General features: G+C 56.1%; 1 protein-coding gene across 1 annotated transcript; it reads left to right on the top strand.

Annotated features, from left to right (window-relative positions):
- Positions 451 to 1,210, top strand: LOC110436030. The gene is made up of 2 exons (XM_021462201.1): positions 451 to 734; positions 824 to 1,210. The coding sequence occupies exons 1-2, from the start codon at positions 467 to 469 to the stop codon at positions 1,186 to 1,188; spliced, it is 633 nt and encodes a 210-aa protein (XP_021317876.1). The 5' UTR covers positions 451 to 466; the 3' UTR covers positions 1,189 to 1,210.

Raw genomic sequence — 12,873 nt, 5'->3', positions numbered from 1 at the left:
AAGGAGAAAAAGAAGAATCTCGAGCGCCAAGCGCTGGAGACGCGCCGAGCGAAATCCAGACAGAGGGGGGAGCCTGAGGAAGACTCCCCTGATGAGGATGACGGCGGTGATGGTGACGACAACAGCGACGACTCCGAGGGGATGGCGTCCCGTCTGGACAGAATTCTCGAGGGTCCGCCTCGAGCCGACGTCGACGTCCCGCGGACGGATGCACCAAAGGAGGGGCCAAGCGGGTCTCTCGAGAGGTGGTAGAGGGAGTCGTCCCCTCGCCGCTCCCACGCTGATACCCCTCCCGCGCCTGCGCGAGGTCGGTCTGTCCCGTGCCCCCAACCTCCCCCTACGTCAAAGGCGGGCGACCGGGCTAAGCCCCTGGCGACGGGGCCATTGACCCGTGGCCGTGCCGTGGCCTTCGGCAAGGGGGAAGCAAGTCACAGGAGTGCTAGCCCTGGCGCCCGCCAGGCGGGAGATGCCGAGCCGAGGCCTGCGCCTGCTCGTGAGGTGCCTGGTGCCTTGGCACGGGGCGGTTCGAGGCCTGTCGGTCGAGGCACCGGCTGGCAGGCCGTTCTCGCTGTGGGGTAAGGTTTTCGACGTTACGATTCTCATCTTCCTATGTCTTCAACGTTTTGGCCTCTCTCACACTCGTTCTTCTTTCCTCAGGTTGAAGCGGACGCTCGAGCAGGCCCAGCCTTCGATGGCCAAGAGGCTTAAGGCGGGAGCGGCCTCCAAAGAATCAGGTTAGCAGTTTATTTCCGTCACTTATGGGAGCTGGGTTGTCTTTACGTCGATTATGATGGCTGACCTCTTGCCTCTGAATGTATTACAGGTTCCCCCGATCCCTGGCCGTCGACTGGTGTCGAGGATGCCCCGCCTCGCCCCTTGGTAGGGGAGTCCATTCCGCCGTCGCCGAGGCGGGTCGAGGCGCCTCGCCCCCAAGAGCAAGAGGGAGCCCCCGAGCCTCCCCGATCTGGGGTCGAGGGGGACCCTATCACAATAAGCGACGGGTCCGGCGGCGACGGGCCTTCGAAGGACGCCCGCCCTATGGACGAGGAGGCCGAGACTTCTCTCATCGCTATGCGGATGCCCTGGCCTGTCGGGCTTCGCTCCGTCGAGGAGCAGAGAAAGAAGGAGGAAGAGGAGCGCGAGCTGGAGACGCGGCAACAGCTGCAAGAGGAGCAGCGGCCGCAGTAGAAAGAAGGAGAGGAGGGGCGGCTGCCACAAGGTCTCCAGCTCGAGGAGCTGCTGGTGCAGGACCGGCAGCAGGAGCTGAGGGAGCTCCAAGAGCAGCTGCAACTAAGGGGCCAGCAGTTAGAGGAACTGCTCGAGCCTCCCTCTCTCGGTCCGCCCCAACCAGCGCCACCAGCGCCGCAAGAGCCTGGAAATAAGGGGGAGAGCCTGCCGGTTTATGGTCCTCCGACCCCGGCGTGGCTTCGTCCGGGGGCGCCTGCTTCGATCCCAGCTGAGCCGAGGCGGGCGGACGGCGTGGTGGCGCTCGCCTGTATGATGCGCACCCTCGTCGACCCTCAGTCCGAGATCAGGGGCACGATCTACGGCATGGACGGAATCACTCCGGGATTCCTCCGGGAGCGTCGGTCGTGGGAGGACCGTATCCCCGCCGAGGAAGACGAGATCGGAACGTCGGGCGGCGGTGGTGGCAGCGCGACCGGGACCTGGAAGACGGTGGATGACGACGGGCGGTTCCCCTCCCTCGTCGACCTGTTCCTGCGCCACGGGGGGTCGCTCGAGACCGTCGAGGAGCTCATCCGGGGCGTCAAGGCGCGCGCTGACCAGGAGATGGAGAACTGGTGCCCTGACCGGATCCGCATTTGGGCATCCACCGATCCGTCTGAGCCAAACATTTTCTTGGACGATCGGAAGGAGGCCGAAAAGTGGGAGCATGTCGAGGAGCTTCGCCTCTGGATGAAGCATGTGGTGGGGCTCCTGTCCGACGTCGTCAACAACGGGCTCGGACCAGCCTACTTCGTAAGCATTTTTAGGCCTTAACCCTTGTAGAACATTTGGTTTTGTATTCTAACTGCCCAATCGCTGGCTTGCAGGACCTGAAAGAGACCTCCCGCATCAAATTGAGCTTCATCCATGCAACAAGGGGCGGCTGGGAGCAACTCCCTCTCCTCAAGGATCAACTCCTGGAATCGCAGGAAAAGCTCCTCAAGGCTTACAAGGAGCTGTTGGCGCTCGAGGAGGAGAAGAAGGTGAGGGAGGCTGCTCTGGCCGAGGCTCGAGAGGCCTCGAGGAAGGCGGTGGATGAGGCTGCGCTGCTAAGGGAGCGAACTATGATGGTTGAGGAGGTCGCATCCAAGGCTCGGGAGGAGGCCTTGTCTTACAGGAATGTGGCCGCTGCTCTGGACAAGGAGAAGGGCACCCTCAAGACTGGTCTCGCCTCTGTCCGAGAATCCTTCCAAAGGATGAAGGTGGAGTGCGTAAATGGCGAGATTGCCCGGAGCGCCGCGGAGGAGGCCAAGAAGAAGGCTCTCGAGGATCTCGAGGCGGAGCGGGCTCGATCCCGAAGTCTCTCTGACGACGTTGACCATTTGAAGAGAGCGCTGCTGGAGAAGGATGGGGCCATCGCGCAGGCCGGTAAGGTGATCGAAGACCTGCGCGTCGCCAACACCGAGCTGGTGCGCTCCAACGCAGAGATCGAGAGAGCCAACACCAAGTTGGTCGGCGAGAATACAGCTCTGGAGGAGAGCATTCGCGGTACATTTCCTATTGTTGAGTTTTCTTTCTAGGGTGTGTTTTGTGGTATCTAATTTTTCCTTGTTGGTCCTTGTAGGGCTTAAGGATGAGCTGCTCGCAGCTCAGGTCGTGGCCCGCTCTGCCAAGGCTCAACTTGAGGGGGAGGTCCCTTTGAACCGTCGACTGCAGACGGCGATAAATGATCTTTCAGCCTCTTGGGAGCTCGAGCCCATGGACGAGTCGAGGGAGGAGGCTCGAGGTGACGCACTGGTCGACCAGCTATGCTATCTAGGTGCTACGCTGAGGGACCGGGTGCGGGACGCCCTTCATACTGGGGTAAAGCGGGCAATGGCGGTTGTCTGCTCAGGCTTTTCCTATGATATGGAGGTGGTGTCCCACGGCTTCGTCATCGATATTTCCAAGACCGACGCAGAGAACGAGGAGAGGCTCCACGCCTTGATCGACGATGCGGAGGCTCCTGGGGAAAGGTTGGTGAGGCTTTTCGAGCCGGAAGTACTTCCTCCCGAGACTAGCTCGGGTGCGGACGATGGTGGTGAGGGCCAAGACGTAGACTGAGGCCTGCGAGCCTACTCTGGGTGCTGAGGCCCCTTGTACAGTACTTTGTTATTCTATCTTAAATGATATCGTGTTTTAAGTGGGTTATAAGATTTGTAAACGTTTGTCTTTCCACTCGAGGTTCCTTCATTTTCTTTTCTGCCTACATCTATATTCCTCATTTTGTCTTTGGTTAAGGCAACCTCGATTGCCTCGAGGGTGAGAAAGCGAGTAGAGTTACCATAGTCCGGGGGCGTAGGAGTTCTCAGGCTCGTTGTTTCTCGGCCCTTAAGGGGCTCGAGGTACCTCTACTACTCGATCATGCGAGGTTTACTTAGTAGGAACGAAAAAATAATCACTTGGGGGGGGGTGCCCCCCTGCTAGCCCCCGAGGGGGTATCGACTATGATGGGTCATAGTTGGTACTCCCTCCTATCGTCGAGATTTTGACTCATGAAAAAAGTAATTTACTCGAGGGAAAGATCTTATTCATTCATGCATTCATTCACAAAACCTTGGTACAAATTGTACATAGGAACATAAAGCTTTTGAAATTCTAGGGGTAGAATCGACGTAGCTGTTCGATGTTCCACGCGTTGGTGAAGATTGCCCCTTTTTCGTCTGCTAGCTTGTATGTCCCTAGCTTCAGGACCTCGGCCACTATGTATGGGCCTTCCCAGGGTGGCGTTAGCTTGTGGCGTCCTTGGTTGCTTTGCCGCCGCCGTAGGACAAGATCGCCCAAGTTTAGGTCTCTTTTGCACACGTGCATGTTGTGATAGTGTCGAAGCTTCTGCTGGTATCTGGCGGAGTTGAGGAGGGCCATGTCCCAAGCTTCCTCGAGTTGGTCGACGACATTCTCTCGAGCCTCCTTGTTTGATTGCTCGTTGTATGCTTTGAGTCGAGGGGACCCGTATTCGAGTTCCGTTGGGAGCACGGCCTCGGAGCCGTAGACCATGAAGAACGGGGTGTATTTTGTGGCCCTGCTCGGCGTCGTCCTTATGCTCCATAGGACCGAAGAGAGCTCTTCGACCCATTTCTTGCCGCATTTTTTTAAGCGGTTGTAGATCCTCGGTTTGAGTCCCTGCAAAATCATGCCGTTGACACGCTTGACTTGGCCGTTTGTTCGAGGGTGGGCCACCGCAGAACAGTTCACACGGATGTGATGCCGGTCGCAGAAGTCTAAGAACTTCTTGCCAGTGAATTGAGTGCCGTTGTCGGTGATGATGATGTTGGGGATCCCAAACCGGTGGATGATGTCGGTGAAGAAAAGTACGGCTTGCTGGGAGCGAATGTTCGTGATGGGTCGAGCCTCGATCCACTTGGAGAATTTGTCGATGGCCACCAACAGATGGGTGTAGCCTCCTACTGCCTTCTGTAGAGGCCCTACCAGGTCGAGTCCCCACACCGCGAACGGCCATGTGATGGGAATCATCTGAAGAGCGTGGGCGGGAAGGTGCGTCTGCTTGGCATAAAATTGACACCCATGGCACGAGCGTACGAGCTCGATGGCGTCAGCTACGGCCGTTGGCCAGTAGAAGCCCTATCGGAAAGCTTTCCCTACGAGGGTCCGTGGAGCAGCATGGTGGCCACAAGCCCCCGAGTGCAGATCCTCGAGGAGCTTTCGGCCTTCCTCTATGGTGATGCAGCGCTGCAAGATCCCTGTCTAGCTTCGTCGATATAGCTCATTGCCTTTGCCGTAGATTACGAATGATTTGGCCCGTCGAGCGATACGACGGGCCTCGGATCGATCTTCCGGTAGCTCGCAACGTTTTAGGCAGTCGAGGAACGACGTGCGCTAGTCGAACGGCCGACCGGGTCGCTGTTCTGCCTCCATTACCTCCGCCGCCGCTAGCAGTGCCTCGATGGTGTCGGTTTGTTGGGGGGCGGTGGCTCCGACGTCAGCCCCCGAGCCCAAGTCGACGGATGGCTCGTGAAGATCTCTTGAGAATGCGTTGGGCGGGACCGTGCCTCGAGTCGAGGCGATCTTGGCGAGTTCGTCGGCCGCCTCGTTGTAGCGTCGGGCGACGTGGACGAGCTCGAGACCATGGAACTTGTCCTCGAGTCGGCGTACCTCCTTGCAGTATGCCTCCATTTTTGGGTCGTGGCAGTTGGAGGCCTTCATCACTTGGTCGATGACGAATTGGGAGTCGCCTCGAACGCCGAGGCGTCGAACCCCTAGCTCGATGGTGATCTTTAAACCGTTGACAAGGGCCTCGTATTCCGCGACGTTGTTGGATGCGGCGAAGTGTATTCTGATGACGTATCTTATATGGACACCGAGCGGTGAGATAAATAGCAGACCCGCACCAGCTCCCGTCTTCATGAGGGATCCGTCAAAATACATCGTCCACAATTCTGCCTGAACTTCAGCCGGGGGGAGCTGGGAGTCCGTCCATTCCGCGACGAAATCCACCAGAGCTTGAGACTTGATAGCTTTACGAGGCGCATAAGTGAGGGTCTCACTCATGAGCTCGATCGACCATTTGGCAATTCTTCCTGTTGCCTCCCGGCTCTGGATGACCTCACCCAAGGGGAAGGATGAGACCACCGTGATAGGGTGACCGAGGATGTAGTGCTGCAGCTTGCGTCGGGCGAGGATCACCGCGTAGATTAGCTTTTGGATCTGTGGGTACCGCGCTTTGGTCTCCGAGAGTACCTCGCTGACGAAATAGACCGGTCTCTGAACTGGCAGCGCATGCCGCTCTTCCTGCCTCTCGACTACCACTGCTGCACTGACGACCTGGGTCGTCGAGGCAACGTATAGAAGCAGAGGTTCTGCGGGTTGAGGCGGGACCAGGACCGGCGCAGAGGTCAGTGTTTTCTTCAAGTTATCGAGGGCTTCCTCGGCCTCGGGGGTCCAAGAGAAGCGCTCAGCTTTTTTCAAGAGCCGATATAGTGGCAATGCCTTTTCCCCCAACCTCGAGATGAAACGACTTAGCGCCGCCAAACATCCCGTGACCTTTTGCACTCCTTTGACGTCTCGGATCGGCCCCATTCTCGTGATGGCTGAGACTTTCTCGGGATTGGCCTCGATGCCGCGTCGGGAGACTATGTATCCCAGGAGCATGCCTCGGGGGACACCAAAGACGCACTTCTCGGGATTGAGCTTGACCTTGTTGGCGCGTAGGCAAGTGAAAGCGATCTCGAGGTCCTAAATCAGGTCTCCTCGTTGCTTTGTCTTGACGATGATGTCATCAACGTATGCCTCGGCTGTTGACCCTATGTGTTTGCCAAACATGTGGAGCATGCAACGCTGATATGTGGCTTCCGCGTTTCGAAGCCCGAACGGCATGGTTACATAACAATACATCGCAAAAGGTGTGATGAAAGATGTCGCGAGCTGATCGGACTCTTTCATTTTTATTTGAGGGTAACCAGAATATGCATCAAGGAAAGAAAGGGTTTCACATCCCACAGTAGAATCAACAATCTGATCGATACGTGGCAAAGGAAAAGGAACTTTTGGACATGCTTTATTTAAACTCATATAATCGACACACATCCTCATTTTCCCATTCTTTTTCTTAACTAGTATAGGATTTGCTAACCAGTCGGGATGGTGAACCTCCTTGATGAATCTGGCCGTCAAAAGCTTGTGGATTTCCTCGCCAATGATCTTGTGCTTCTCCTCGTCGAAGCAACGCAGCCGCTGCTTCACTGGCTTGGAACCGGCTCGAATTTCCAAGGTGTGCTCGGCGACTTCCCTCGGTATGCCTGGCATGTCCGAAGGACTCCATGAAAACATGTCAGCATTTGCACGGAGAAAGTCGACGAGCACGTCTTCCTATTTGGGGTCGAGGTCAGCGCCGATCGTCAGCACCTTGCCGTCGGAGTTGTCGGGGTCGAGCGGGATCTTCTTTGTTCCTTCCACCGGTTCGAAGCTGCCGGCGTGGCGTTTGGGCTCTGGGGCTTCCGCGGCTAGGGCCTCGAGTTTCGAGGCGAGCTCGGTGGAGCTCTCGACGGCTTCCCCATACTCGACGCATTCGACGTCGCACTCGTACGCATGCTCGTAGGAAGAGCTGACGATGATGACGCCCTTGGGTCCTGGCATCTTCAGCTTCAAGTAGGTGTAGTTGGGGATAGCCATGAACTTGGCGTAACCCAGGCGTCTATGATGGCATGGTACGTTCCTCGGAATCCCACCACCTCAAAGGTGAGGGTCTCCTTTCTGAAGTTGGCCGCCGTGCCGAAGCAGACCGGTAGGTCGATTCGACCTACCGGTAACGCATTCTTTCCAGGTACGACACCATGGAAACCACCGGCGCTTGGTTGGAGCTGCATCCTATTGATGCCGAGGAGGTCGAGGGTCTCGAGGTAGATGATGTTTAGGCTGCTGCCGCCGTCCATCAATACCTTCGAGAGCCTGGTGTTGACGATGATGGGGTCGACGACGAGCGGGTATACGGAAGGGGCGACTACCTTGTCGGGGTGGTCATCTCGATCGAAGGTGATGGGGGTGCTCAACCAGCTGAGGTACTAGGGCACCGCCATTCTTGCCGCGAAGACCTCACGACGTTCCCTCTTGCATTGCCTTGCGGTCAGCTGCGTCGAGGGCCCACCGTAGATCATGTAGCAGTCGTGGACGGCAGGGAAACCTTTGTCGTCTTTGTCGTCACTCTTGTCGCCATTTTTCTCTTTCTTCTGGTCGTCCTTCTTGAACCCTAGGCCATCGAAGTGCTTCTTCAACATACGACAGTCTTCGAGCTTGTGATTTGCCCCTCCTTTATGATAAGGGCAGGGCTCCTTTAGAATTTTGTCGAAGATGGCTCCCTCTGGAGGTCCTCGAGGCCTCTTGCGTTCCATGGCGGCGACGAGATTGTCGTCAAGGGCTTCCTGTTGGAACGGTCGTGCTTTCTTCTTTTTCTTGTTCTTCTAGGGCCCTCGACTGGGACCCTCGTCGTCGTCGGCAGGCGACTTGCTTTTTTCTCCTTCATGGCTGAAGAAGGCACCGACCGCTTTTTCCCCTGCGGTGTAGTTTGCCACATCCATCAGCTTGTCGACGGTCTGAGGATGATTCCAGCCTAACTCCCGCACCAGATCTCGGCTGGTGGTGCCTGAGACGAAGGCCTGTATGACGTCGTGGTCAGGGATGTGCGGCAGTTCGGTGCGCTGCTTCGAGAAGCGTCGAGCGTACTCTCGAAGAGTTTCTCCTGACTTCTGCTTGCACTTGCTGAGGTCCGATGAATTACCAGGCCGTATGTAGGTCCCTTTGAAGTTGCCCTCGAATACTCTGACCAAGTCGGTCCAGTCATGGATCTGATTGGCCAGGAGCTCCTCGAGCCATCTACGGGCGGTGTCGGAGAGAAAAAGCGGTAACTGGCGGATGATGGCTCGATCGTCCCCTCGAGCGCCTCCTAGCTGACAGGCTAACCTGAAGTCTGCCAGCCACAGCTCTGGCTTGGTCTCGCCGTTGTATTTGGCTATGCTGGTCGGGGGTCGAAACAGGCTGGGCAGCGGCGTGCTGCGGATTGCTCTGCTGAACACTCGAGGCCCCGCTGGTTCCGGGGCCATCCGGTCCTCGTCGCTGTCGTATCTCCCGCCGCGGTGGGCGCTGTAACCATGCTCTTCTGCATCCCCATACCGACGTCGACGATTTTCATCGATGTCACGTCGTGCGTCATGTCGCCGTTGGTTGTCGACGGGGTGGTGGAGGACAAGCGCTGTCTTCTTCCCTCGAGGGGGCGGTTGCTGATGGACCGACACCTCCTTGTCATTCTGGGCTGGTTCCTCACGCTTTTCTGTGGCAGTTCCTCGACATCGAGAGGCCGAGCTCTCGGCTTGCTGAACTGCCGCCACTTGGAGTAGAGTTTGCACCTCGTCTCGAATGCGCTGTGCTTGGGAGTTCGAGGGCTCGGGCATGTTACACAGCAGCATCGTTGCCGCCACGACGTTCTGGCCTCCTCGAGGGAAGCGGCTGAAAGGTTGTTCTGGTTCCCCGTCCCAAACAATATGTCGATGCACCTCTCGAGCCCTTCTGCGGACACTTCTGCCAGGTGGGTATGGTAGGTCCTGCTCAAGGATTTGTTCGAGCAGGACGAGGCGCTCACGGTCTTCGTCGAGTTTTGTCTTGAGCTCTCGCAGTTGCGCAAGTTGCGCGGCTTTGTCTTCTTGTGGAGGGGGTCGACCTGTCCGTCATTCATAGGAGTCCTAGGGTCCTTTCTTGCCGCACGGGCTCGACCGCCAGCAACGGCGTCCTGCGTCTCGTCGATCGTTTCCACCGCTACGTCGATATGGACGCTGAAAACGGGGTCACCGGACGCTGTTGATGTTGCACCGGACGCTCTGCACTGAGCGTCTGGTGACACTCAACGGCTAACTGTACCTACGTCTGACAGGTCACCGGACGCTACTTCCCAGCGTCCGGTGGCACCGTCTGGTGCTTCGGGGAGATTTACAAGCTCCCTGAGTTTAAGACCGGACGCTACCCGGTGCGTCCGGTGCTAGGGGCAGGATTACAACCTCCCTGGGTATGGGACCGGACGCTGCCCGGTGAGTCCGGTGCCAGCGTCCAGTGCCTAACCCTAGGCACCAAAGCCCTCCAACGGCTAAAGACCTCACCGGACGCACTCACATAGCGTCCGGTGCCTACTTAGGCACCCTAACCTCGTCGAAACGCGACCGTTCCAAAACGAAGTTGGTTCCTCTCGATCTAAGGACTATCTCTGAGCTGCCTAGTGCTAGGTTTACCAAGTGTGCACCACACCTAAACCTAAAGCCTTGCCTAAATCAAGCTACTAGATCAAAGCCCCTCTTAATAGTACGGTCAAAGGAAAATAAAGTCCTAGACTACTCTAAGTGCCCTTCTTCACCATATGGCACCCAGACCTAGTCTAGTCTTGACGATGTCCATCCATCCTTTGAAAACCGAAACGATTTCCACTATTAAGTAGGCATGTACGTCCCTGTTCATCAAGTACCTATTACCATGACCTCACTAATGACTTTGCCTCTGCAAAACACATGTTAGTCATAGTAATCAACATTGTCATTAATCACCGAAATCATTAGGGGCCTAGATGCTCTTTCAATCTCCCCCTTTTTGGTGATTGATGACAATAACCTCGAGTATGAAAGGAAATGAGGTTTTCAAATGACTTGGTTTCAGTAAGCATGATACAATAAGAGCAAAGGGATTAAGCATGCTTATATCAACCAAGTCTAACATCCTGCATCCAAATATGTGAGATGTATACAACAAGATATAACCACAGATGGCTCATAGTACATCGGAGTAAAAACGCGGAAGCAAAGTAATATGAGCAAACCACATGACATAAGGATATCACAGATAAGCATAAGTCATGTCTCACAACCATAAGCACAACCATAAGTGTATCTCACAAGAGTATCTCACAAAAATGCAATGCATAAACGTAAACATGATGCATGGAGTAGCACACAAAATAATCAAAAGGTTGCCCTCTCTAGCTCTAGCTCCCCCTAACTCTCATACTCTCAACTCTCTCCCCCTTTAGCATCAAGTGCCAAAAACCTAAGACGAAGGAGGCGGAGGCAGAGCAGTGGAGTCCCTCGGCATAGCCTGAAAATGTGCTGCGTCGTCTGATCCATCGGCCGTCGATTCGGAGGAGATAGAGTGACCCTCTAAAGCTGCACGTGCTGGAGAAGCGGTCTGGGTCGGCTCTGCAGGCTCTGTAGCTGTCACGGGCTGTGTTGGCTGCTCAAGTCCTGCTGACGAAGCTGGCACGGACTCTGTCGCTGTAGCTGACGTCTCTGGCATAGTAGAGGAAGGTGCTAGCTGCTGAGACGAAGCTACTGACGATGACAGGCGCTCAGTAGTGGTGACTGGGACCGTAAAGGCTGTAGGAGCCTGCAGAGGTGGAGGAGTAGGGTCACCAGTCAGAGCACTGTAAGAGAAACTGATGTGCTGGCCTGCCGATGAGTCCAACACGAGCTGTGACGCTGTCGTTGACTGAGGTGTAAAACCAGAGCGTAGAGGTGTGAACTGAGGCACCTTCTCAAAACCAGACGAGATGGCACCCTGAGAAACCTGGTGCTGAGGCGTCGATAATGGCTGACTCTGAGCAGGGAGCTAAAGCGGTGGTTGAGACTGACTCTGAGGCGCTGGTTTAGGAGGCCTGACTGATGAAGTGCCTGGGAGTTGTACCTGAGGAAGCTGAATCCCTGAGGCGGCCATAAGAGCGGCCATCATCACCGTCTGCTGAGCCTGGAACGCAAGCTGCTGCTCCTGGAAGGTCAGAAGCTCTCTCTAAAGCTCGTCCTACCTAGCCTGCATGGCTGCATTGATGGCAGCCTGGTCCCTGTCTCTCCTGGCCTGCTCCTCAGCTGCCCGCTGCTGATCGGCTCTCATCCCCTCTAGGATAGCAAGTAAAGCGGGGTCTGAAGCACTCGAGGAACCTCTTGCCTTGTGGTCGTGCAGCCTCGGAGGAAGGTCTGGCACTAGAAGACGATAATCATCGTCTGAGCTGTCTGAAGCAAAGTCAAAGTCCTCCTCAGCCTCATCGTCTGCAAACGCCCCAATGGCGATATCCTGCTCCTCCTCAGTCTTTGGTCTACTCCTGAACTGCGAGTGCCCCTAGGAGAAGGTGGTGGCACCTGGTCACGTGGTGCATGAGGAGGTGGTGGAGCTCTAAGGTCGTGATGCGCTCTCAGCATCTGCCAGGGGTCATAGTGAGGGAACACTGTGTCAGCATCTGATAGCTCTCTCTGGAGGTGAGCTGGAAGAGGCTCTGGCCTAGCATGAAGAATGAGCATGGTGATCCAGTGTGCGTACGACAACTGACACCGACCCCTGAAGCTCTCTGAAATAGTATCCTCGATCTCTGAGACTATCATATCCCACAAGTCAAATGGCGTCTTCGAGATCAGATGGGCTACCAACCACTGCTGAATCCTGGTGAAGCCGTCTCTGTAGCCTCTCCTGGGAAAGAGCGTCATAGGGATGGCCTAAGTACGAGCGCGAGTCGACCTCCTGAGAGGCTGCTCCTGCTGCTGTGCCTCTATTGGGTCCTCTGCCTGGGCCTCTGCCTCGGTCTCAGTCTCTGGGTCCTCCTGAGCTGGCTCTCTGACTGCAATCCTGACACATTGACCTCCTAGCATGATGGTGCTAGGAGGAGACCCATGAAGGGCCTCAGCCTCAAGAACTGCACGCCTCTGCAGTGGCGTGAGATCGGCCCCAATCCTCAGGGCACCTGAACGTCCTCCCCTCTCTGCTGCCTCAGCTGCTGCTGCAACTGCCTCGGCCACCTCTGCCTCTCTGTCACTGGCCTTCCTCTTCTTGGTGGCTAGTTTCTTGCCTTTACCCTTCTCTGCCGCTGACAGGCGACGGGGAGGATCACCTCCACCATCACCTCCTGGAGAACCCCTTGAGCTGGCTGCCTGACCATTGACATTCTTGCAACGTGCCATTGCAAGAAAACTGCATCTGAATGACTGCCGACAACTGAGCGACTGACAAATTGCCAAGGGATATCAACGCGCTGCAAGAGATGGAATAGATAGGATATATATAAGCAAACATAATAGCTAGAGGTGAGAAAACCCTATGGATCGCAAGAACAGATAAGGACTGGGCGCGAACGGCTTACAATCCGATGTCGAGACGCGTTCTGGATGAAATATCGCGATCGAAATCCGTCGGAGAACA

Source organism: Sorghum bicolor, chromosome 5 (genome assembly GCF_000003195.3).
Source record: "Sorghum bicolor cultivar BTx623 chromosome 5, Sorghum_bicolor_NCBIv3, whole genome shotgun sequence".
In the NCBI taxonomy this organism is placed as follows: Eukaryota; Viridiplantae; Streptophyta; class Magnoliopsida; order Poales; family Poaceae; genus Sorghum; species Sorghum bicolor.
The sequence above is the reverse complement of the archived record's forward strand: the minus strand, read 5'-3'. Positions and strand labels throughout refer to the sequence as shown.

Excerpts from the sequence above, each read along its gene's own strand:
- LOC110436030 (XM_021462201.1), top strand. The coding sequence starts at position 467 with ATGCCGAGCCGAGGCCTGCGCCTGCTCGTGAGGTGCCTGGTGCCTTGG. Across the intron at positions 735-823 it reads AGCGGCCTCCAAAGAATCAG|GTTCCCCCGATCCCTGGCCG; the intron begins GTTAGCAGTTTA and ends AATGTATTACAG.